General features: G+C 36.0%; 2 protein-coding genes across 5 annotated transcripts in view; one reads left to right on the plus strand and one right to left on the minus strand.

Moving 5' to 3' along the window:
* The window catches only part of hexa (hexosaminidase A (alpha polypeptide)), a 27,564-nt gene extending 18,005 nt beyond the window's left edge, over positions 1-9,559 (minus strand). The window contains exon 1 of the mRNA XM_016559338.1: positions 9,526-9,559. The gene's annotated coding sequence lies outside the window, so the exon portion shown is untranslated. The remainder of the gene's footprint in view (positions 1-9,525) is intronic.
* LOC107745414 (plakophilin-3-like) lies at positions 7,858-27,604 on the plus strand. 4 transcript variants are annotated; one of them, XM_016559305.1, is made up of 14 exons: positions 11,181-11,573; positions 14,562-14,668; positions 15,383-16,038; positions 16,081-16,221; positions 19,169-19,292; positions 19,374-19,578; positions 21,578-21,752; positions 22,755-22,872; positions 22,975-23,139; positions 23,216-23,398; positions 23,680-23,833; positions 23,923-24,118; positions 24,210-24,297; positions 26,347-27,604. In XM_016559305.1, exons 1-14 carry the CDS (start codon positions 11,351-11,353, stop codon positions 26,389-26,391), a joined length of 2,580 nt encoding a protein of 859 aa, XP_016414791.1. In that variant the 5' UTR covers positions 11,181-11,350; the 3' UTR covers positions 26,392-27,604. The 4 variants fall into 4 exon arrangements, with proteins under 4 accessions (XP_016414796.1, XP_016414785.1, XP_016414791.1 ...); XM_016559310.1 differs by lacking the exon at positions 11,181-11,573 and adding an exon at positions 7,858-8,052 and having other exon boundaries at positions 15,383-16,221; XM_016559299.1 differs by lacking the exon at positions 11,181-11,573 and adding an exon at positions 9,583-9,977 and having other exon boundaries at positions 15,383-16,221.
* The last annotated feature ends 110 nt before the right edge of the window (positions 27,605-27,714 follow it).

A 27,714-nucleotide genomic window follows, 5' to 3' on the forward strand; every position in this document is an offset into this window, starting at 1 on the left:
ATAGGCCTATGTATGTGTGTGTGTGTGTGTGTGTTATATATTGCATGCAGGTTTGCTGCAAATATTTTGAAATACAATTTCTTGTTTATTATCACAGTTTCTTGTCTATTGTTCTTTATTATAATAAAGCACACTAGTGCAAACACCCTGGACAAATGGCCAGTCTATTGTGTGATGTGATGTTATGTTATGTTATATTAGCCTATATTACATTATATTATACTGCTGGCACAATATTTTTATTACATTGTTGTTTGTCTCTATATTTATTGTTTGTGTTGATGCTTTGGCAATCAAAAAAAAATCAAGTATTTTATAAATTTAAAATGTATAGAGTAAACTAAATTTGAAAGTCAGAAGAAAGCCACTAGAGGGCGTTAGTATACAGTAAACAAACTCTTAAATGGACTCTTTTTTTTTTAGCAATGTTGGGCAAGTTACGGAAACATTCAGTAATTTTGTCCTTTGATTTTAAAAAATTGACAAAAAACAATGAATGATTAAATGATTATTATAAATGATATTAAAAATCCACTGTATTTTTCTGTACTTTGACTGAATGAATATACATAACAAAAGTAACGGCATTTTGAAAGGAAAGTGCATCTAATGGCATCACTTAAAAAATGAAGACGTCATCAGATTTAAAGTACGTCATCTGAATTAAAGTAACGCTACAACCATCATTGTAGTGCCTGCAGAAAACATGAAACAGCTTAACTCGATTCAATTACCATCAGTCATAACACCATTGTTCCATGAACGAAAGTAAGCATTATGTGATTGCTTTTAAACAATCATCCCTGGATAATAATAAAGCATTATCGAGAGTGAAAGTCAAAGCCCATGTGGCCAACCTAAATAGACAAAATCAGGGTAAACATGTAATAAACCTTTGTTTTAAGCTTTATTTAGCACATTAAAGAAGTCCCTTAAAATCCCAAGACGTACTTTCTTCAATGGAACACACACACAAAAAAAGTTATTTCTAAAAGTCTATAATGTTCACTATTTTTTGTCACAGTCAAAAATCCATCCGCTTTCATTATATAAGACCAATCATGATGCATGTAAAACCAGTTTTTGTTTGTTTGTTTTTTTGATAGCTGCTAGTATTGTACAGTAGGCTATAGCTAAAATCACACATACACCCCTTCCCATTCTGGAAACCCCTCCCTGTGTGTTACCGATCATCTTTTCGCAGAATCAAGTGAACTCCGTGTCACAATCGTCGTCTACTCCCTGTTCCAGTTCTCTGAATGTCACTGGCCGGAAATGCCATACTGTACTGTGACCATAATGAAATATGACTCACACAAATGTTATTAGATCCTTACCAAAAGATTTCAAACTATGAGATTTCATCACACTGTCATTAACATGCTTATAATTTCCCATGGCATTCACTGTCACAACGAGGAGCTTAGCTGACCCCTATGCAATTTATTAATTGATAAATATAATTTATAGATAAATATGTATTTATAGATAAATGATGATTTTTGCCTTAACGTTTATCATTATTATTATGTAATGAGTTTTGCAAAGTATTTTTATTGTATTTGTTGTGTTTTATATGCATTTTAACAGAACCACACCCAGTGAAACCTGTGAAAACTGGTTTAAGCCCAGCTAGTAAATACACAAACACACTCTGAACATACTGTAAAAAATACAGTTATTGAGAATTACTCACGGTTTGAATCAAAGTAAAACGCCCCAAGCTAGGTGTGCATGAATTATTGTTAACTAATAAATCTTTGTGCAAAAAAGGAGGTTATGCGAGTATTGGGAAGTTTCGTTTGTCCACTCAGTGTTTTTTTGGACTGGAATTCGGTGATCGCCAGAATTTATCTTAGTTTCCAAATGATTACTTTCTGAACTACTTCACTTCTAATTATTCGATAAACAGGTTGCTAAGCCTGTTCAGATGGTCTGTTTACTGTAGTTTTACAGCTTCTGTCCTTACAGCATCGTGTTAATCACATGGTTCATATCACTCAAGATCATAAAATGGTTATCTTGGTCTGGATCTCTGGCCTAGTGTTTTACATTTTGTCCTGACAGACACTGCCATATAATCTAGTGTTCTCAAAGCCTTTGGTAAAAACAGATACTTACAGTTTATCAGACATTTCAATCACTTATTGTGATTTTTTTTTAATTACAATTTTTTTTTTTAGATATTGTTTGTGTTGTTCTTGGTTTCTTGAACCCAGAACTTCAAAAGAGAGTTACCTAATGAATTTTTGTAACCACAATAATCATATACCATAACTAGGATGGTGAAGAAATTATGTGGTTACTGTTCTGTAATCCTTGATCTAGTTCTGAAGAAACTAGTCATTGCAACAGTCATAAACCCAAAAATGAATTAAGCTTAATCTACTACTATCAGCAAAAAAAAAAAAAAAAGCACAACCTTTGGAAAGTAGTTCGGGATTGATGGCCGTGTTGCAGGAGGAGTTACACTTCGAAAGATGAAGGGTGTTGTGTTTGTGGGCCATACACCCAATAGGTGGCAATAATGCCCATTTTGTAGTTTAAGCTCTGCTGTAAACGAAACGCAGCAGCAGCTGATATTTTTTTTACAGGAGTTCATGCATGTTTAATGAATAAAAATGAACATAAATGTCCTTAAAATTAAACATCGGCAGATGCAGAGATTTGTTTCAGTCAAAATAAATATAATATGATTGCAGATTCAGACTGCAATGTTTATATGTACACTAAACGTGATTTAGTGTCAGTATTACCCAGAGCTACTATAAGTTTCATGCATTCCTGTCAGACATACTGAGCATGGCTCAATGGTATGTTTTGCTATTTTGACATATCAAAAAATTGTTTCTTAATTTTTGCCTGCCAGCAGCAGTTTTTATTCTTTAAAATATTTTCTTTAATAGGGACGGCAGTCGTTATATAAATTTAAAGTCACTGTGATTCAGTGTTTCTTAGGAGATGTAAAAGGTTTCAGTGTGTGTGACAGATGGGACGGATTCAGTCTGGAGTGACAGAGATCAGCTCTTTGAACAGAGATCCAGAAACACAGGGCTCAGCCTCAGTTTACTCTGTTACACTGATGCTTAAGAGGGTGTGTATGACGGTCATAGATCCACCGATCAAATCTCCACACTCCACACACGTCAAGCAGGACTTCACGGCTTTCTGCGTGCTTTCATCACCGATGTCACAGAACACCTCCTTCCTAACTCAAGTTTCTCCTTAAAGTGTTGCACAACCTCTCTGAATGCCGTGTTCATCTTGAGATGAGGTCTTTTGCTGAAGTTTTCGATACAGATTAGACAGAAACACCCTGGATTGGTTTACCAGCACTTGTTCAGGCAGGTTCTGCAGAAGTTGTGTCCACATGGAGTGGTGACTGGATCATTGAAAACATCCAGAGATGGAGCACTGGAGGATGCTTGTCATTTAATGGACCACTGGAGGATGCCATGGCTGAAAAGACTGAATTGAACAATGTAGATAATACTAACAAGGAGCACTAATTATTTAAAAAATACTGTTTAATGATATGGCCAGGGCTTTTGCTGACTATATGGGAATGTAGAGTTTTGTAACAATATATCATGGTAGCGGTAGGTAAATGAAAATAATTTTTAAACACTTCTTATCATTCATTCTCGTAAACTGGTCTAACTTGTGTGTTTTGAGAAGGAAAATGTCCAAGAAGTCAATCCATGGTCATAGCCATGCTCGTTTCATTTCATGTGATAAGTACGGTAACAAAACAAAAAGGTAATTTTATGTTTGGAACTGAAATATTACAATGCATGCTGTTTAAATGCAATAACTGATTTAAATTTGTTGCAAGTAACAACACAGTACATACATCACTTTCATGATCTATATATATATATATATATATATATAGGCCTATGTATGTGTGTGTGTGTGTGTGTGTTATATATTGCATGCAGGTTTGCTGCAAATATTTTGAAATACAATTTCTTGTTTATTATCACAGTTTCTTGTCTATTGTTCTTTATTATAATAAAGCACACTAGTGCAAACACCCTGGACAAATGGCCAGTCTATTGTGTGATGTTATGTTATGTTATATTAGCCTATATTACATTATATTATATTGCTGGCACAATTTTTATTACATTGTTATTTGTCTCTATATTTATTGTTTGTGTTGATGCTTTGGCAATAAAAAAAAATCTAGTATTTTATAAATTTAAAATGTATAGAGTAAACTAAATTTGAAAGTCAGAAGAAAGCCACCAGAGGGCGTTAGTATACAGTAAACAAACTCTTAAATAGACTTTTTTTTTTTAGCAATGTTGGGCAAGTTGCGGAAACATTCAGTAATTTTGTCCTTTGATTTTAAAAAATTGACAAAAAACAATGAATGATTAAATGATTATTATAAATGATATTAAAAATCCACTGTATTTTTCTGTACTTTGACTGAATGAATATACATAACAAAAGTAACGGCATTTTGAAAGGAAAGTGCATCTAATGGCATCACTTAAAAAATGAAGACGTCATCAGATTTAAAGTACGTCATCTGAATTAAAGTAACGCTACAACCATCATTGTAGTGCCTGCAGAAAACATGCACAACACAACACACACAAAAAACAAAACAAAACATACAAAATGAAAAACACAACACAACACAAAAAAGAAACAAAACACAACACAAAATAGCACAGAACAAAAACAAATAAAAAAAACTCAAATAAAAAAACTAAACAAAAAATTAAACAAAACAGCAAAAAAAAAAACACACACACAAAACTCAAACACAAACATATGACAAAACAAAAGTCAACACAAAACAAAAAGCGAAAAACGTAACAAAACAACACAAAACTGAAAATTAAACAAAAACAAAACAAAAAATAAAATAAAACAAAAAAACACAAACACAAATCAACACAAAACAATATTAAAATTAAAAACAAAACACAAACAAAACAGAACACAACAAAACAAAGCAAACAAAGAGTTTAAAAACATAGAGCTAAATTAATTTAAAGGAAAGATTTAAAGGAAATTTTAAGGTACAGTTACAAAAAAATCTATCCCATAAGGCACTATACAATTATTTTTCATTTTGATTTTAATCACATAGTGGCAGGTGTTCCATTTGTTAAACCATATATAAGCAGTTTATGATTTTCAAATAGTGTCTTCATGCTTTGTGTATGTGACAGTAGTTTATATTAGTGCATTTCACAGAGCATTCATGTTTGAAGAAAGAACACCACGTTTAAGTTGTCAGACACCACGTTTAAGGTGTGTTAAAGAGATACTAAGTTGAAAATGCTTTCTCATAGGGAGGGGCAAGTGATTCTGTCTTCGACTGAATGAGAATCCACCTGCTCTGGCCTCAGGAAATCTCTATAAAATATGTGACTTTCTTTCTCAAGGTGACTCATGTGTAGCACTGAAGTTCAGTACTGTATACTGTCATCATTAGCGGATGCCACCCTACTGATACAAAACACTCGATTGTCTCATAAGCGTGATTAAAATAACAGCATGACCAGTGGAAGATTTGAATTTAAATATTTCACTCTGTGTTCCAATTAACCAACAGCAGTAACACAATGACCACACTATTACGTTCAAATAAAATGGGAAACTTTGAATGTTGACTTGACAAAACCATGCCTGAAAGTTTAAAGTTCACTGACTGAAGGTTAGTTTGAAGCTGTATTACTGTTATATACTGTTTTAAAGGTAAAGGTTTTTAATAGGGTCAGTAGAATTTATTTTAAATTTTAATTAAATTACTTTGATGAAGCATTACATTGATTAAAAGACATTTATAATGTTACAAAAGATACATATTTCTAATAAATGCTGTTCTTTTGAATTTTCTATCCATCAAAGAATCCTTATAAAATAAATGTCACATTTTCCACACAAATACAAAGCAGCACAACTGTTTTCAACATTGATAATACTAAGAAAAATAATGTTTAAAATCATAAATCAAAACAATAATGAAATTGATGATTAGTGAGTTTATCTTGGTCACTGCACAGATTAGTCCTGTGTATTTGAACCTGCGGTTTTACAAAACAAAATTTGAAGAAGCAACAAAATAAATACAATAAAACACACATAAAAAAAAAGTTATTTGAAATCAGAAAAAATTGATCTTGCTGGTCACTGCACAGATTCTTGTGTTTTGTGTATTTGATATTGTGTAAACAAACAAAAGAAGTCAAAACACATAAACACACACAAACAATTGTCTGAAATTTGTTTTCCCTGTCACTGCACTAGTATTGTGTATTTGAACCTGAGGTGTTACTAAACAAAACAATAAAACACGAAATTAGCTACAAGTAATTTTATTTTGCTGGTCACTGCACTTAATATTGTGTATAGGAACCTGGGGTTATACAAAACACACACACACACACACACAAAACATAAAACAATTGTCTGAAATGGACTACATTTATCTTGCTAGTCATTGCATGGAACAGTATTATGTATATGATCCTGGGGTTTTACTAAACAATACAAGACAAAACAAAAAACAAAACGAGAAATTGGCGACAAGTACGTATTATCTTGCTGGTCACTGCACGTAATAGTTTTGTGGGGTTTTAGGTTTGTCTACCCTTACGAAAAAGAAGTTTATTCAAGTGTGCTATTAGTATACTTCTTTTAAACTAAAAAATAGGAAAGTATGTCACTGCACAGATTCTTGTGTTTTGTGTATTTGATATTGTGTAAACAAACAAAAGAAGTCAAAACACATAAACACACACAAACAATTGTCTGAAATTTGTTTTGCCGGTCACTGCACTAGTATTGTGTATTTGAACCTGAGGTGTTACTAAACAAAACAATAAAACACGAAATTAGCTACAAGTAATTTTATTTTGCTGGTCACTGCACTTAATATTGTGTATAGGAACCTGGGGTGGGTAAAAACACACACACACACACACACAAAACATAAAACAATTGTCTGAAATGGGCTACATTTATCTTGCTAGTCATTGCATGGAACAGTATTATGTATATGATCCTGGGGTTTTACTAAACAATACAAGACAAAACAAAAAACAAAACGAGAAATTGGCGACAAGTACGTATTATCTTGCTGGTCACTGCACGTAATAGTTTTGTGGGGTTTTAGGTTTGTCTACCCTTACGAAAAAGAAGTTTATTCAAGTGTGCTATTAGTATACTTCTTTTAAACTAAAAAATAGGAAAGTATACTTTTAGTCTACTTTGTATGTACTTCTCAGAAATGGGCTTTATGTACTTCTCAGAAATATACTTAAAATGACATTTAAGTATACTTGACTTATACTTAGAAAAAGTCTAAATATATTTTTAGCTATAATTGTGCTCCTAGAATCCGTGATTTCATTGTTATACTGTAGGGGGCGCTAGTACACATCTTCTGTACAGAATTTCCAAAAAACACAAGTGAAGAAGAAACCGAAACAACAGATCCTTCCACATGTATTCTAATAAGTTCACTTTTAGTATAGTTGCAGTACAAACTAAACATTTTGATGTAAACTAGTTGTGTACTCAAAGTTTACTACTGCTATACTTAAAGTATACTTAAAAGTATAGTTTTATATACTAGAAAGTGGGCCAATTTAGTCCTAAGGAGTATTGAAATAGTACACTTACAAGTATACTACTAGTACACTGATATTTGTATACTTGCTACATAAAGTATACTTAAAAATATACTTGAACTTTACTTAAGCATACTTAATAAAATAAACTTGAAGTATACTACGTCTGCATCACACCTCCACCTGCAGACTCACCCACTGTGTGTGTGTCTCTCTCTCTCTGCTGTAACTGTGACACAATCACACACACCTTCTTAATTCAGGGGATCGGTAACCAGAAAAGTGATCTTGAATGCACACACATGCATCTTTCTAATGTGATATGGGCGGATTCTATATCTCCTTGCCTCTCTGTGACACCTGTCACATTTTAACAAGCAATCTGCGAGACAGCACACTAAATACATTTTCTCAGCTTTATGGAAATATACGCTAAATCCTGATCGGCCTATTGGTGAGTAAAGATAAAAGCAAACACTTTCTATTTGTTTTCAGCATGTGCTAATTGGTTAGGCCTACTATTGTCAGTTTATGAACAAGCATGATTCAGTTTTGTGAACAAGCATGCAAATGCTGTCTGAACATTAATCAGTCACAGTGACTCAGTGCTGAGTGAGGAGAAAGATGCTGATTTCTTTCTCTTTGTGTGTGTGTGTGTGTGTGTGTGTGTGTGATTGTGACAGTTGAAAACCTTAATTTATCATATTCTATAAATGACTTTTCAAAAATAATATAAACATTCTATAAATGATAACTTTTCAAAAATAATATAAACATAACAATTATAAGAAATATTAGAAACATATTTCAGGGTTTTAAATTATTTAGAAGTGCATTTGCATTAATAAACAGTTATAAGTGGATAAATTAATCACACTTAACTAAAAAGGGGTATTTAAACTGCAACTTATTGAGTTTATTGGCTATTTTAGCCTACTAATCAAACTGAGTTTATTTGACATTGGTGAAATACGGCTGGAAAGTATCATCATTTTTCATCAGATAGTTGATTTTAGTGTTTGTGTTTTATAGAAAGCAAACCGTTCGTGAGTTTTTTAGATAAAGGCGAAACTTTAGAGCGTAGTAGATGATCGTTTCCGCGCTTCCTGCGTTGCTAGGCGACGATACGACACAACAACAACCGGTATAAACGGAGACACGCGTCACCTGCATGTCAGAGCATATTCTCTCAGATGAAGAGACGTCTAGAGTGAATGAAAGTTTCAGTATTTGAGACTTTATTGAAACTATACTGTACAATATACATATTCACGATAAACGTGTCATAGGCTTGTATTTGGTTAGATCGCGTGACCATATTTAAAAAAATAAAAAAATGTTTGTCAGGTCCTAAAATAGCTATTAAATTACTTTCATGTTAATATAATTTATAAACATATTTATTCTTGATAAGCTATTTACATAATACATTTCTATATTACTGTCTGTTGTAAAGCCCATTTTACGTTAACAATAATGATAAAAACCAGGTTAGGCTAAGGCTACACTTTATTTTACAGTGTGTTTTTACATTTAAGGACTGAGTAATATTAATTAACAACCTGTACTTAGTATAGAATTATGGTTAGGGTTTGGTTTAAGGTTAGTTGCTTGCAGAGGCGGACAGTAGTGAAGTATTTTTACTTTACTCAAGTAAATTTAAAAAGTATGAACCATTGATGCCAATAAAGAACCTTTATCTTTAAGAGTGTAACTCTGAAACACAAAAGTAAACGTCCAGATGCATCACAGAAACGAGACTGCTATAGCCTACACATTCTTTTGGGGGAAAATGGAAGAAAATGTAACGTGGACACAAATGTCCATTTATTTACTCAAAACGCAATTACGTAGGCTAAATAATAATGAAAAAGAGCCTGCTTTGTGCGTTCTTGAGTTTACCTGGATCAGGTAACCGATGACTCACCTCGAAGCCCCGCCCACTTTACCTCCCACCTGCGAAAAAGCCGCAGAGTTCAGAGCAGCCGTCAGTAGCGCGTCGCCTCACAGTTCCAGCATCAGCGCAGAGAAACACAAGCTGACTAACTGAAGACGTCTTTATTGTTTCGCACCGCGGGGATCTACTTTTTCCCCACTCTCTGGTGGAACTGTAACTTTTTAATCTCGGTGGTTCAACTCGGTCCCATCGTCGCTTCGCCATGAGTATGACCTCGGAGAACGTTTTTCTGACGGCGCTGCAGCCCAACACGACCGTCAGCACTTACGCGGTCCCCTCCGAAACCGAGCTCTCTCACGGCGGGACCCACGCCAAGGAGGAGGCGAGGTTCAAACGCGTGCACCAGCAGGTGTCCATGAGACTGGCGGAAAAATCCACGCTTCCGCGCCAGAACGGCTCGTCGTCACAACACGCAGCCTCAGGTGTGTCACTGTGCGCGTTGATCGCATTGTAATGCATCCATCTACAATAACACAACAGCCTTTGAATTATTAATCTTCTCATCATCTGCCAGGTTGACTTTACATAAAAGCCTTTGCGCTGTGCTTTTTATACAGTATGTGGTTTCATTTAACAATGATCTGGAGTTGAATTTCATCTTCATTAACCTTTGGGAACGTTATTATTTGTTAGATATCAATAGAAAGAAGCATTATTATTAAATTCACACGCACAGACTGTACTGTTTTGTTTACAGCTAAGTATGCAAAACAATAAATAGTTATGAGAAAAAACTGCCTGGAGCAAAATTGTGGTCACATGGTTTCTGTTATTTGGATATAAAGTAAGACTAAATATCCCACATGCCATTTGTAGATAATGTATGTTTTTTTTAGTGTGATTTGACCTGAACTAGTTGCATTTACCTTTGTTTTCTGGCGATTACAAAAAATTATGTCATAGATGGTGGTCTGTTCACATCAGGCGTGGTAGATTTAGTTTTCACCATTGTTCTTGAACATTAAAAGTGGCCATTTAAATTAAGAAAATAAAATGTGAAGTAACTGCTATTACTATAGTAAGTGTACCATGTGTAACAAACACTAAAATAAAGTGTTACCAAAAACTCCAACTCTGAAATACAAAAGTAAACGTCCAGATGCATCACAGAAACGAGATTGCGGGGAATCTATCTATCTATCTATCTATCTATACACATTCTTTTGGGAAAAAATCTGAGAAAATGTAACTTGTCAAAGTCAAAGTCTATTTATAAAGCACTTTTTAAAAAACAGCAAGTGTTTATCAAAGTGCTGTACACACATAAAAGAATAAAAATATCAATGATACAAACAGTCAACAACACAAAAGAAGACAATAAGACACCATAAAGACAATAAAACAAAGCAGCTCTCATGTAGTGTCAAATGCCAGACTATAGAAGTAAGTTTTTAGGCTAGATTTAAAAACAGCAGGTGTTTTGTCAGTTGTGAGCAAGTGCAACTTGTACATAAAATGATTCACTCAAATAAAATAGAATTACGTAGAAAAAATTATAATGAAAACACAGCCTGCTTTTGTGCGTTCGTGAGATAACCTGGATCAGGTAACCGATGACTCACCACTAAGCCCCGCCCACTTTACCTCCCACCTGCGAAAAAGCCGCAGAGTTCGGAGCAGCCGTCAGTAGCGCGTCTCCTCACAGTTCCAGCGTCAGCGCAGAGAAACACAAGCTGACTATAAAAGACGCCTTTACTGTTTTGTATCGCGTGGATCTACCCTTTTTTTCCACTCTCTGGTGGGACTGTAACTTTTTAGTCTTGGTGGTTTAACTCGGTCCCATCGTCGCTTCGCCATGAGTATGAGTGTGACCTCGGAGAACGTCTTTCTGACGGCGCTGCAGCCCAACTTGACTGTCAGCACTTACGCGGTCCCGTCCGAAACCGAGCTCTCTCACGGCGGGACCCACGCAGAGGAGGCGAGATTTAAGCGCGTGCATCAGCAGGTGTCCATGAGACTGGCGGAAAAATCCACGCTTCCGCGCCAGAACGGCTCGTCGTCACAACACGCAGCCTCAGGTGTGTCACTGTGCGCGTTGATCGCATTGTAATGCATCCATCTACAATAACACAACAGCCTTTGAATTATTAATCTTCTCATCATCTGCCAGGTTGACTTTACATAAAAGCCTTTGCGCTGTGCTTTTTATACAGTATGTGGTTTCATTTAACAATGATCTGGAGTTGAATTTCATCTTCATTAACCTTTGGGAACGTTATTATTTGTTAGATATCAATAGAAAGAAGCATTATTATTAAATTCACACGCACAGGCTGTACTGTGCTGTTTACAGGCAAGTATGCAAAACAATAAATAGTTATCAGAAAAAACTGCCTGGAGCAAAATTGTGGTCACATGGTTTCTGTTATTTGGATATAAAGTAAGACTAAATATCCCACATGCCATTTGTAGATAATGTATGTTTTTTTTAGTGTGATTTGACCTGAACTAGTTGCATTTACCTTTGTTTTCTGGCGATTACAAAAAATTATGTCATAGATGGTGGTCTGTTCACATCAGGCGTGGTAGATTTAGTTTTCACCATTGTTCTTGAACATTAAAAGTGGCCATTTAAATTAAGAAAATAAAATGTGAAGTTTTAAATTCATGATTTTTCCCCCCCTGTATCTATTAGCATGGAAAGTGGCGCTGGCAGAACAGACAGAAGTACAGTGTGACTTCTGGTTCGTGTTAATAATTTACAGGAGTGAGTTGAGCAAGGTTCAAGTGTAATCTGGTTCCTTTTACGCGACTAGGTGAGAGTGAAAGTTTCGAAGCTCTCCTTTGAAGAAACCCAACACACTAGACAAATGTGCTTAGGATTGCACAAAAGGAAGGTCATTTGGCTCCATCAATCATAATGGCGTAAATATCAACTGGTGTGACGGAAAAGCTGAAGAATGCAACCTGAGAGAAATCCAGAGTATTTGTTTTAATCTGCAACCTTATAGGCAGCAGTTGCTCAAAGTTTAGTTTTTAAAGACAAGTGAGACTTTTAGTACTGTACGATTGTAAAAGCATATTAGTATACATTAGTGTGCACTTGAAAGTGTTTAAGAATTTGTGGTTGATTAGAGTGGTTAAGAGCAGAATTCTTGGCTTTATGAGGGTCTGCCGCAGCTATTTCCAGTGCTTTAACCTCTGGTGCTTAGCGGATACGTTGTCCGGACCCTGGTTTATGAGGTTTACCTGCATTTGACAAGTTAGAACAGCCTTGCGTCTTCCTTTTACTGGCCCAAGGTTTTCAGGACGAGATGCATATCACGTCTTGAAAGTGTTTAACTAGATTTGACATTAAAATACCAAGCAATGTTATGAACTCGAGAGAGATGTAGCTCAAATTGTTTTTTTGGTTTTTTTTTTAAACAAAACTGCATTTGAACACTCAAAATGTTAGTTCTAATGTGAACAACTTTGTAGTTGTGTTTAATTCTACTGATTTGAAGCAGTGCACTAGGGCAGGGTGAGGCAGGGCGAAGGGTGTGTTTTTTGGGTAGGTGACACTGCAAGTGTCCCACAGCGATCAGACCGGTTCTGTCTTTTCGTCTGCCTGTTGTCTACAACTTACTCCACACTTATTCACTTAAGAAACGCTTATACCACTCCCCAATTCTCACATTCACATACTCAAACACGTGTACTTGCATGCCCATAGATGCACATATAAGCCTTTGATGAAACAAACCTGGATGCCTTAGCCCCATCTGCTGCTGAGCCAGAACAAAAATGCTGTAAAACTTTGGTAAACTTGCACTGCAGTAATTCATGCAACTCTACAAGTTTGCCTTGTACTTGAAGTGTCATCAAAGACACACGCCGAGCATACTGACTTAGCTGTAAAGTTACAGATTGGACGACTTTACGGGGCAGTAAATCTTCGGCTTTACATTTGACGTCTGTAACTTATTTCCCACAAAATAGGCAGCCTGTAATGCCGTCCATTCAGCAACTTGATTACATAAAAACAAAACATACAGACTTGCATACAATAGTGTGATAAACCTGACTACAAACATGAAACAAAAAAAAAACATTTAATGTTTTTTTTGTTTGTTTAAAACAACAAACATGCATGTTTTCGTACAAATTTGTGTACAAAAGTGTCTTAAACATGGCTAAATGGAAACAAAACAGCACATTGAATGTTTTTAAATGTTTAAAACAAGCATGTTTACATAAAAACATCAGTGAAACAAAACAACACATTTGTTTAATTGTTCAAAGAACAAGCATGGATGTTTACGTAAAAAAACTCGCATATAAAGTTGTAGTAAACATGATTAATGTGAAACTAAACAAAACATTTTCTGTTTAATTGTTTCATCAAAGAACAAACATGAATGTTTGCATACAAACTTGTGTACAAAGGTATCATAAACATGGCTAAAGGGAAACAAAAAAGCACATTTAATGTGTTTTTTCATGTTAAATTGTTCAATAAAAGAACAAACATGCATGTCTTTGTACAAACTTATGTACAAAGGTATCATAAACATGGCTAAAATAAAACAAAACAGCAAAGTTATTTGATTAATTACTGCATAGCATGTATGTTTACAATAGTCAGTGCTTACAATAGTTTTTAAATTTATAGTTGTGTAGATAGTTCATAATTTTATGTTGTAAAACAGAAGCATTTCATTGGTTTAATCTAGCTTTGTTCTTTACTGTAACCTGATTGGTCATATTCTTTTGGAGAAAATGTTTTATTTGAACTGAAGAAAAACAGTGCAAGTGCAAGAATTGCTAATCAAAGGCCATTGTTTTATAATGAGGATCTGTGATTTAATAACTTATTACTATTAAAATACATTGTAGTTGAGCTGTTAGGTGTGTCAGTTGTGTGCAGAAATGTGCAGAATGTGATGGCACATCGAGAACGTTTGCTGGTAGGAATATTCACTATGTAAAAACTAGTCTGAGTTATTTTCTTACTCATTTTCACAGACAGAAATTCAAGTTTAAATGTGCATTTATATTAATTCTCTGTATTTTTCTTCTTTTAGAGTCTGGGAATTATTCAACGATGACAAAATATTCAACAAAGAGCCAGAATTTCACTCCAAATTTCAGCTCTAAATCCTTCGTCTATGCCCCCGGCAGACCAATGACAGTAAGATTCTTTCCATTTCTTCATAAACATAAATATCTTATAGTAGTTTACTTGTTTGAAGGATAGCACTTATTGAGCCAAGTTAAAGAAAGCTTTTGTGTGTGTGTGTGTGTGTGTGTGTGTGTGTGTGAGAGAGACTGTATGGATGTGTATCTTGTCCAAATATTGAAAATGAGTAATGGGGATTGTGTTAGTTATATGTGATATTTCACAGGTCAGCTCTAACCAACCACATATGAAAAATCACAAGTTTAGAAGTCTCTAAGCATCACTTTCAGTTATATTCCTATTGAGTGATACTATGTTAAGTAGAGTTGTTGATTTAATGTATTTTAAAAAATGCATTAAAATGCATAAATTAATACAAAAAATGCATGAATTAATGCAAAAACGTATAAATTAATGACAAAATGTAATTAAAATTTTTAAAATGTGATAGAAAAAAATGCAGTTAAACTTCTCCATTACTTGTACATTTTTTTTACCATGATTTTACCATGAAAGTGATTCAAATTGGAAATACCACACTAATGTTTTTGCTCTTATCTAAATTATCTTAATTTTGGGGCCTTTCTCTGGAAATATCAATGTGATTAATAGCAGTGGTATTGATTAATTAATTGCTAAATGCAATTCGATAACATTTTAATCAATTGATAGGTATAGTTGATAGCGCTGTAGATATTCAGTATGCAGTTTTCTCTTTTCTACTAGGCCCAACGTCCATCCCAGTACTCTAGTGGTTACTCATCCCGTTCTGCCATTGATTTCGGCCCAAGAACCAAAGTCAGTTACACAGGAGGTGGAGGTGGAGGTGGTGGCGGCGGAGCATATTACCAAGAAGAGTTTGGCAACGGTGGTTACCAGGGTGGCGGTTTCCAAGTCAGTGGTTACCAAAGTGGTGGTGGCCAAGTTCCACAGCAGCAGGTCAGCGCAATGACTCGATCCTTCAGTCGAATCGGGGGCGACCCGGAGGCTCTGTCGATGCATTCCATGCATTTAGCGTCCGTGCCACGCCAAGTGGTTTCTTCATGGGTGGCGCAGGACGACAGCGATGGCAGCCTGGTTTCAGAGCGTGACGCCACTTACACGCAACAGGCCTCCATGCAGAGCATGAGCAACGGCTACGCCGCCAACACCTACCCACGCCAGTCCATGTATTCAACCTCTAGGATGAACGGATTTGAAAGCGGACAGCAGCAGGTCAGTTCCATGACGCTGCCAGCCATGAAATGCTCCCTCAGCGGGACCCTGGGCACTGGTGGCGGAGGCGGCGGTATGGAGCAGGAGGTCTACGTTAGCCGGCAGTCCTTCAAAGGCCCTGCCTACCGCACCATCAGCCGAATCAACAACCGTCAAACGACTCGCGGGTCCAACATGTCATCAGGCATGTATGGAAGTGCCGGATTAAGCGGCTCACAGAGCAACCTGGCGATGATGCCGCAGGGAAGGCTGTCGCGCGCCGGCTCCGTCAGGAGCGTGCATAGTGTCGGGAGAGGCAAGGATGTGTTTGATGGCATGGATATGACGGGCAGCATGGGCAACCTGAGCGGGTAAGAACACGTGCTTTCGTACATTTGTGTCAAAATACAGAGCGAAATGCATCCCAAACGAGTCAAGGCAAGGAAGAAAGTATTGAAACGGAAGTAGCGGCAGATCTTTTATTGCGTATTGTGATCGTAAAATAAAAAAAGTAGGGCGTAGACTTGGTTCTATCCATTAGTTGTTGATTGAATGGAGGTGGATCTGAATTAGCCTATTGTAAGAAAGGGGCGGAGTTTGTGGACAAAATGATTGGAAAAATCCGGCGTATATCACCAGAGAGAAGTCGATTAATCAGAAGATTGAGTTACAAAATTTTGATTTAAAATGACAATATTTAAGATATGGAACATGTGCATGGATGAATCGGTCACAATAAGATCAATAATATTTAGACAATATATTAGTTTGCATTTCATACCGACTTTAAGGGGTGTTGTTAGACAAAGCAGAGTTTAACTTGCCAAATTAAATTTGAGTCGTTGAACTGAAGCACAGTCACATGTGTGTTTATATTGGCTATTTTACAATGTTGTCGAATGTGACTCATCCAATCATAATTTAGAGTTGCTTTTATTGTTTTTTTACACTCTGGTGTTACATAAGGTTCATAAAGTTGTTGTTTTTTGTGCTCATACCAGACTTTCATTCATTTATTATGAACAATCTTATCTTTTGGTTTGCAGCCATCAAGTTAATGATTATAAAGTGATAAAACATTCAAATTAAATCATTTAATGAAGTACCTTTCAGTAGTTTATTCACTGGATCATTCAAAAATTGAATGACTTTAAAGATGTACAAAAAAGTAGTATGCTAGCACCATTAGCGTAAAACACCACTGAAATGTAGGCCTAATTGCTTGAAGTGCACAAATAGCATGTGTTCAACCACAAATTACTGTTTCTTACCAAACGCTTCCTCATTACTGTCGGTCAAAGATTCCCTGAATTATGTACCATAGCCATTTGAGCCATACAACAAACACTGCATATTACTGATTGCAAACTAGCCGGTAAGCTTTTTCGTTAAAACACTTAGTTTGTGTGTGTAAGTATGGATAACATTGATTACAAGCAGTGAGTGCAGGGCTGACCTTTGAAGCACAGTCACATGTGTGTTTATATTGGCTATTTTACAATGCTGTCGAATGTGACTCATCCAATCATAATTTAGAGTTGGTTTTATTGTTTTTTACACTCTGGTGTTACATAAGGTTCATAAAGTTGTTGTTTTTTTGTGCTCATACCAGACTTTCATTCATTTATTATGAACAATCTTATCTTTTGGTTTGCAGCCATCAAGTTAATGATTATAAAGTGATAAAACATTCAAATTAAATCATTTAATGAAGTACCTTTCAGTAGTTTATTCACTGGATCATTCAAAAATTGAATGACTTTAAAGATGTACAAAAAAGTAGTATGCTAGCACCATTAGCGTAAAACACCACTGAAATGTAGGCCTAATTGCTTGAAGTGCACAAATAGCATGTGTTCAACCACAAATTACTGTTTCTTACCAAACGCTTCCTCATTACTGTCGGTCAAAGATTCCCTGAATTATGTACCATAGCCATTTGAGCCATACAACAAACACTGCATATTACTGATTGCAAACTAGCCGGTAAGCTTTTTCGTTAAAACACTTAGTTTGTGTGTGTAAGTATGGATAACATTGATTACAAGCAGTGAGTGCAGGGCTGACCTTTGAAGCGTAAAATTACTCCTACTTTGCTTTAACAGCCTGTCAGTACACCCATATTTAGCTTAGCTGTCCTTGTTGCGCTAACTGTGTGTGTGCGCATGTATAAATGTGTTTGGTGTTGCCCAGCCCTGCCTATATGTGTGTAAAAAGTGAGGAGCGAGTCTGTTGCACAGGCACACCCAAACCAGTCCAGCCACCTCACACTTCACGCACCCTGGGAAAGAAACACACACTTCCTAGCGCTCCAGCGACATGCACCAGCACACACAAACACACATGAAGGAATGTCCTGTTGAGCAAAAATTTCTTCAAATAATGCTGACTCTCAAAATGCAAGTAGTACAAGTTAAGAAACTAAGATAAGCTAGAGTATGAAACAACCTTTTTATTCAAGTTTCCACTTTAGGCCAACATTGAAAATTAATTTGTTTAAAAAAGTATTTGGGGTATTTTAATAGTAGTGAAAGTAAGAAAGTAAGATATGATGGGTAGGAAAGTTGGGAACAGGGTTGAAAAACTGCGCAGACCAGATTCGAACCCAAATTCCCTACATGAGCTCCAGAGCTCAATGCTATGACTACGACTAATGAATATTATCGGCTAATGAATATTATCTTTACGGGACAATGTTAAATCAATTGGAGTGTTACTTTATAGTATCACTACTAAATAAAATTTTAAAATGTTGTACTTTCCTGCATACGGATTCATGTAGATTCCTATTGAAATTACTGGATTTCACCCACAAAAATTCAACGGACATCGGTAAATCCGACCGCACCTTAAGACGAATGCTAATAATGTGTCCCAAAGAGTCAAAGCGAGGAAGAAATTCATGAAGCTGCGATGAAACGGAAGTAGCAATCTTTTATTGCGTATTGTGAAATGGCTTATCGTAAAAAAAAAAGAAAAAAAAAAAAGTAGGTCGTAGACTTGTTTCTATCCATCGGTTGTTGATTGGATGGAGGCAGATCTGAATTTTGAGTCGACTGTAAGAAAGGGACAGAGTTTATGTGGACAAAATGATTGGAAAAGTCCAGCATACGTCACCAGGGAGAAGTCGATTCATTGGAAGATTGAGTTACAGAAGACCACATGCTAATAACAAACCTCATTATTGACTGATTTGGAACGCTCTAGAAAGCAATACTGTGTGCCACACAAATAGACTTACAGTTGATTCCAATTTAGTTGATGATAGCATGTTACTAAGCTACTGATTTAATATTCCAATTTTCCATACTTTCCTAGACTCAACAGTTTGGACATGCCGACTGCCATTAGCTATCTTGATGAGTCCGATCAAAATCTTCAGATATTGGGAGCCGCCTACATTCAGCATGAGTGTTACCATAACAATGATGCAAAGAAACAGGTATACAATTGCGTTCCGTCTGAAGAAACATTTGAATGAAATGTGTGTTTTCGATATAAGTAGAACTTCTTTTTCTTTCAGGTGAACCAGCTGAAGGGAATTCCTCTCCTGGTGAAGCTATTTACCAGTGAGAGTCAAGAGGTGCAGCGCTACGCCACCGGCGCCACCAGGAACCTCATCTATGAGAGCATGGAGAACAAAGTGGCCCTTATTGAAGTCGGCGGGACCCCCAAACTCATGGAGGCCCTTAGAGAACCGGACAACGAACTCCGCAAGAACATCACAGGTGGGCATTTTAGTCATGCTGTTCTTGTAACTTAACCTTAATGCCATTATAATCGCCATTGTGTCACAAAATTCACAAAACAACCTTCACCTTAAGACCACATGCTAATAACGAACCTCATTAATGACTGATTTGGAACGCTTCTACATAGAAAGCAACTCCATGTGCTACACATATAGATTCACAATTGATTCCAATGGAGTTTGAAGCTTGCATGTTGCTAAGCTAAAGATTTAGGTGCCTGATTTACTAAACAAATTAGCTTGAGACCGCAAAAGCGCCAATGGGAGTGGAACGTTCTATGGTTGATCTACTGACAGTGACAAGTGCAGCACAAATTAGCAATGGTAATTGGGTGCATGTAATATGCTAACAACACAGGCACAAAATGGGTTAAGACATGCTTTTTTGGGGCGTTAAATGATGGCATAAATACCAGTAAACTGACTACCACGAGCCTTAGTAAATCACCTTGCATGATTTATTTAAACACTCTCCTCCCACAGATTTAGCCTTTAAAAGGGAAACTCCTACAAATGAATAAGCTAACTCTCTATTCTAATTCTATTCTTAAAAAAAAAACACTTGTCCCTTTTAGACTTGCTCTCTATTCATTGGCTGCATGTTTTCTTAAAACATACTAATACTAATCTTTTTGTATTCCATCTGTTTTCTTTTCATTTATTATACAATCATTGGCTGCATGTTTTCTTAAAACATACTAATACTAATCTTTTTGTATTCCATCTGTTTTCTTGTCATTTATTATACAATTAACAAAAGCAAAAAATACCTCTAACACTAGCTTGCTCTATTCTTTTTCTATTCTATCTGTTTTCATTTTATTTATTATATTATTTAAAAAACCCTTGCTATGTATACTGCGTTAAGCTAACTGAGACTTGTTATAGCACTTGTATATCATTGCTCTTTTGTTGATTTTGATTGCTTCCATTGTCCTCATTTGTAAGTCGCTTTGGATAAAAGCGTCTGCTAAATGACTAAATGTAAATGTAAACGAATAAGCATTAAGGTCAGCTGCAAAAATAACTCTGTCCAAGTCCTTTCATCACTAATTTTCCTCTGCGTGTCTTTAGTAAGTCCTGACAGTAGATTTTAACGCCTAAAGAGGGTTTGCGTTGATGTAACCTGTTAATATATTTGTCCTTTAATGTTCTAATTAGCATAACAAATACATAACACAAAAATATTCTCTGAAGCATTACATTTTTATTAGTTTAAATACTGTTTTTTATCAATACTTTGCAGTACAGAATGATATTCAAATAGATTTTCAGTAAATCAAGATCTGCCATGTACACTGGGTCTCCTCTGCCAGAGATACAGCTGATGTTGCTTTTCATTTTTATTCAGTTTCACAGTATGTTTATAACATGTAGAAAATATAGAACAACCTTCAATTAAAGACTTTTTCATTCATGGTAGTGAGGTCCAGTGTCCTTTTAGGACATGAAATGACTCCGGATATGACGTACGAAGAGGTTTTCATAATCAGACTAGATGTGTGTATCTGCATGCGTTCCACGCAGGGCGTCATCTGATCTCTCAGTATTGAATTAAACAACTTTAATTATTGCTCAAACTCGTCTTGACATGTACATGGAATGAGCGGACTCCTGTAGCGAAGGTTGGTGAGTCACGTTTATGTCAGACCTTGTGGTCTGTGCGTGTCTGGTTATGCTGGAGCTCTAATAAACCGAATAAATCTACCAATGCGAATCTCACCATTAAACATGGGGGCATTTAAGAGGATGACATCATAACGAAAGCTAAGGAGGTTGTAAATTTGTGAAATGAGTTGAAACGGTTGCTGCAGTTATAAAGTGTTTATGATTTTTTTTTTTTTTCACTTTTTCCCTCCTCTTGTTTTTTTTTTCTTATCTGTATTCAAATTCTTATCTATTTCCCACGACACTTTCCCATGCTCTTTTCCTCATTCTCTTTATCTCTCTATCCTCTCTGCTCTCATTCCCTGTAGGTATTCTGTGGAATCTGTCCTCTAAGGATAACCTGAAAGAAAGACTGGCACGAGAAACGCTTGCCGAATTGACAGAGAAGATTTTGATTCCCCTCTCTGGCACCGGGGACCAGGACATCATTGAGCTGAGCCCCTCAGAGTCCGACATCTTCTTCAACACCACCGGCTGTCTCAGGTACACACACACACAGCCAGTTTTGAGTTCCCCTTTACTTGTTCCTGTTCCTGCAGGAACTTCATCAGACTTCATTGAATGAAAATCCCCTCTAGCTACATCCCTGCTAGTAAACCTGAGAACAGGATTACTTGAGAGTCATGTTTCAACGCAAAATTCAACCCAAACTATATTTTAGAAAATTATAGAAAATGAAGCCCACTTTTAAGATCGTCATTTTTATATAACGATAGAAAATGAAACCTAGTTTTAGGACCGTCATTTTTAAAAAAAAGTATAAAATATGAATTCTGTTTTTAGGACTGTTATTTTTGGAAAATTATAGAAAATGAAACCTATTTTTAGGACTGTCACTTTAAGAAAATTATCAAATTTATTAATACTGTTTTTAGGACTGTTATTTTTGGGAAATTATTTTAAAATATATTCTATTCAAGCACTTAGTTTAAGAAAATTATAAAAAAGACATCTATTTTTAGGACAGTGGTTCTTAGAAAACCATAGAAAATTTACTCTATTTTTAGGACAGTTATTTTTAGAAAATTAAGCCTATTTTTAGGACTGTTAATGTTAGAAAATTATAGAAAATTTAATAATATTTTTACAACTGTTATTTTTGGAAAGTTATAAAAAATAATTCAATTTTAGGACTATTATTTTTACAAAATTCTAGAAAACAAATTATATTTTTAGGTCTATTTAGGACTATTTTTGGGACTATTTTTAAGGACTGTTATTTATTTATTTATTGCATTGTGACTTTATTTTCATGACAATTAAGCAAATTTTTTTTTGAAAATATATTTTAGAGATTAAAGAAAATTTAATTAGATTTACCACAGAATAATGGAATCTTAAATGATTTTTTAAAATTAAAAAATATATATTTTAAGAAATATATTTATATAATATATAGTTTTTTTCTCTGGTCAAACAAGATCTGGAAATGTTTTTGTGAGATTCAGCTTATGTTTTTATATATCCTTCTGTTTCCTTGTACAGAAACTTGAGCTCAATGAACGAGAAGACCAGACAGCAGATGAGGGAGACCCGTGGCCTTATAGATGCTCTGGTTGGCTATATTCAGAAATGCTTGCCGGAAACTAATGTGGAGGAGAAGGTAATTGTGTAGCACCCTCTTTTTTATATTCTGCCTCTGTTGCTGCCTCCTCTTGCGAGGTGTGTGTTCACATGGCCATTCATGAGTGTGTTCCTCTCTCAGGGTGTGGAGAACGCAGTGTGTGTGTTGAGGAATCTGTCCTATCAGCTGTACACTGAGATTCCCCCCTCAGCACTTCTGCGGCTGGAGGGTCCGAGTCGAGCTCAGAGCTCCTCAAAAGGAGAAGCTATCGGCTGCTTCACCCCTAATAGCAAGAAGGCTAAAGATGTAAGAAGCTGCTTTCAATTTCCTCTTTAACGATCCTATTTTCATTCTTAATCTCATATTTTGTCTTTTCTTCCAGAGACAAAATCAGGACCTCACCACATTTACAGAAGTGTCACGGCAGCCCACAGATATCGAGTGGCTCTGGCACCCTAAAATAGTGGAGCTGTATAACCAGGTGCTGCAGCGCTGCAAGATCAACTCCACAACGCGAGAGGCCGCGGCCGGAGCCCTGCAGAACCTCACAGCTGGAGACAAGAGGGTAAGGGGTTCACCTCACATTAAGCTGTGTGTCCACCAAAGCGCTTTTAGCCAGCGGAAAACACCAGGAGATCTGCTGAAAACACAGTCGTAGTACAAGCAGGATGTGTGACAGTTGGTCATTGCCCCGCCCCTCTTCGACTGTGATTGGACAGCTGACTAAAAAGTGACAGTGATGAGCGCTACATTTTTACCCAAAGTTGAACATTCTTCAACTCTGAGAAAAAAAATCCAGAGCGCTTAGCGTGAAAAAGACGATTAAACTTCTCTTTTATATTTCAGTGGGCGTCCGTCTTGAGTCGTGTGGCATTAGAGCAGAATAGGATGTTGCCTGTTATTCTGGATCTCCTCAGGACCGACAACAATCTAGAGCTGCGTTCTCTCACCGGCTTACTCAGAAACTTCTCCCTTCATGCCAAGGACAAGAACGACATGGGTGAGGCTTCCTTCTTTAGCCACAAAACTTCAGTCCATCACATCTCTGTGGCCTTAGAGAAGCTCATTGTTCTATTTCTTTCATTTTAGCCACAAATGTGGTAAATCCCTTGCTTACCAAACTGCCCATCGATGGCCGCCAGAAGGAGTCGTCAAATGACGTGGTGGTGAACGTCTGTGGAGCCCTCAACAACCTGGTGACCAGCAGCATGGTGGCTGCACGAGACATCGCCTTCTTCGATGGTCTGCCCAAGCTGGTGGGCATCAAGACCTCTCATGACAGCAGGTAAAACTAAAAGACACCCAAATATACAACAAAAATCAACACTAATTTATATTGTTTCCAAACTAACATTGCAATTTAAATTTTCATCTAGCCCTGGTAAACTGAAAGCTGCTAAAGCTGCGGCAACAGTGCTGAGCAACATGTTCCAGTACAAGAAACTACACAAAGATTACAGAAACGTAAGTATTATAATAAAATAAATTACATACATAATGTATTTTGAAAAGGTTTTTAACAAATGTGTTTAAAAATTTACGTATACTCACATGAAACTTATATTTTACATAGAGTGACCAGCCAAACCAGCCAAAAATTTATCACATCGCGATTATTAGATATTTTTAGTCATGTGACACAAATGCGCCTGTAAATAAACCATTTCTACAATAGTATGTGTAATTGAAAACTAGGGTTGCCAGGTCTGCATAACAAAACCAGCCCAATTGGTATTCAAAATTAGCGCAATCATAGCCAAAACTAGCCCAGTCGCGTTCCAGGAGAAAATGGCTCCAAAATCACATTCTGGAGGGTCAAACCCTCCTTCCAGGTCGAAATCTCACTTCAACCCGCGGCAGCAAAAAGTAGCCCAATTCTGTGGGAAAACCACAGACTTGGCAACACTGCTGAAAACTTTCCTTCTTTCCTGATTCATCCACACCAGTAGGTGTCAGTTTAATGTCTGAGACCACTGTTGTATTATCAAGCAAAATACTAAGTATTAAACTTTGGTGCATAACTGTTTGTGCAACAGACATGAATGAAAAACATCTTGTCAAATCATGCCCTTTTCTTAATGATTGAAAGTTGTAATTTTCATCCATTGATTTACATTGAAAGAGCCACCGAGCCATATCTATGGACCAGAATATCATAGAGAGTTGGGGTTGGAAGCTAGTGATTTGGGACAGTCAGCAACCACGTAGCAAAGCTCTAGCAACCACCCAGAACACCCTAGCAACTACATAGCAACACCTTGGCAACCACCCATAACACCATTGCATCGTAAAGGCGACTTTTACATAGCAAGCACTACTCACATTTACTTTGGGAAAGTATTTTTAAAAATTCTTTCTTTGTAAAACTTTAGTAGTATTCTGACAATTCTGTTTCAAAATTGGTGCACACACTCATGAGACTTGTATACATATTCTTCATGAAGCAGGTCGCCCCCTAATAATGGCCACCATTTTGAGATCACACAGCTAACTAAATACAAGTCACTTTATTTCGCTAGCTCACCAACAATCAGATCATTTTTAATTATAGACGACAAATACACCAGCAAAAGCATTTGTATTTGAAAACGTTTGGTGTTGTGTAATTCATCCACACCAGTAGGTGTCAGTGTTTTGTTTGAAAATACAGCAGTGGTCTTTGACTTTACACTAAGTATTAAACTTTGGTGCATAGCTTGTTCCCACAGCCTTTGTGCTACAGACATGAATGATCTCAAATCACATGGTTTGTCAAATCATGCACTTTTCTAAATGACCAAACTTATGATTTTTGAAAATTACATAAAAAGAGACTTGAGCCATATCTAGAGACCAGAATATCATAGAGACTTGAGAGTGGACGCTTATGATCTGAGAGCCTTTTGAACACCCTAGAAACCACCTACAACACCCTAGCAACCATATAGCAACCTAGCAACCTGACTTACACACCAAGCACTATTCACATTTACTTCATAAATTGTAAAAATGTAACTTTTTTTTTTTACCATTTTTTTCGTCATTTTCATTCAGTTTAGAAAAAAAGAACACACTCAGAATGTGTCTTTGTGTTGTCATTGCAAACTAGTACAGTTGCACATCACGATTGCTGTCATTCCGCCCTGCCCTCTAGACATTTTCCAGTTATTTGAAGACTGTTTAAAAGCCCACATACACACACACATTCACACAAACATTCGAATGAACACATATCGTACTAGATAATCAAACGGGAAATAACACACTCATATTTGAGTTGCTTATTTCCAAAACACACAAACATACACACTTAAAGCATGTTGATATGGGAGGTAGATGTTCAGCCACACCCTGGCGATGTGGATTTCAGGTGATTTCCTCGTGAGCATGTCCTAACACACCATAGAACGCCACGGGTGAAAAAAACGTGTTCTTTCTTTTACTTCAAATCTGGGATGCTAGCCAGTATGCTACCTGGAACAACTATTTGCCCGTCACTCTCTCACAAGGTGCTTTTTGCTTTGTGTTTTACAGAAAGGGTTCCACAGAGAAGATTTTTTTTTAGACCTGGGCATCTGAATGTATTATATTGTCAATCAGGAAGATATTTAATAAGGACAATGGATAAAGAAAGCTCAAAACACTACCGGAACACCAGCAATACAAATATTCTGAAATACGAAAAAGTGGATAACACACAAGACTTTATTGCTACTGTATATAGGATGAACACTTTCTATTTAGCCTCGTATTTTTGTTATTTTTCAAAAAAAAAAAATTCCTCAGGGATTTATTGCAATGTCTTTTTTATACTGGCTGTTGCCTGTATTTTTTTTATTAATATACAGAAACACAGACTATCCATGATATAATAATTATATCATGGGAATGTAATCACTTTTAAAATAGTTGCATTTTTTTTTTATTTTTTTTTTTATATTTGTAGAAAAATATCTGTATCATGATGGTGGGGAAGACATTTTAGCTGGAAAATTGGAATTGTGAGGATATTGATAATATAAGAAGGCTGTAATATGTTTTATAATATACATAAAAGTTTTAAACACAGGCCGGACAGATTCGGACTGTTAATCAGTCTTCTTGTCTTAACAAAACTGCTTATTTCTTACTATACTGCTTTAAAATCTAGTGGGTTTTCTTCTCTTTTGGTGTTGTATGTACAGATAGTATGTATCATTATTTTGTGTACAAATAATAATAGGAGGTTTAATAATAACTATAATGATATGAGGATACATGGTAAAATACCATCTGAATTTGGAATGTTTGAATGGAAATGTTGCATTTAAACCCACTAAGTTGATTAAAACATCACTCTATATGCCAAATGATCATTTCTGTTCATTTACGAATTTTCCTATTTTTCGTAATTGTACATGGTGCAAAATGTGCATTAATTTGACGGTAAGCAATTCTACTCAAATGTAGTATTTTTTTTTTTGTATAAACTTTTTTTTTTTTTTTTTTACATTATGGATGCCAAATGTTGAATGTTTGGTTTGGGTTGGTATGTTTCCAAATTATATTTATTCTGGTGTGTATGCAACATTGACCGTTATGAGACTGTTATGAGTGATTTGCAGTCTTTAAATATTTGAGACATGCTTTTACTGGATGGAGGTCTTGAACTTTCTGACCTTTAAGAATGCATGGAATGTTCTCTTTTCAAAGCCTTTGATGATCGAATGTCTAGTATATTTTATAATTCATCATAATTTCATTGTAAAATGCATGGTGCCTGAGTGTCATAGACCTATGTTCATATTAAAAACAATAAAAAGGAAATAAAGAGAGTTTGTGTTTTTGTCAACCTGATTTTGTCAGAAAACAAATCCTGTATTAGGATCTTTTAAAGGGACAGTACACTAAAAATATACTAAT

Source organism: Sinocyclocheilus rhinocerous, unplaced genomic scaffold (genome assembly GCF_001515625.1).
Source record: "Sinocyclocheilus rhinocerous isolate Xijiao unplaced genomic scaffold, SAMN03320098_v1.1 scaffold4964, whole genome shotgun sequence".
Classification (NCBI taxonomy): domain Eukaryota; kingdom Metazoa; phylum Chordata; class Actinopteri; order Cypriniformes; family Cyprinidae; genus Sinocyclocheilus; species Sinocyclocheilus rhinocerous.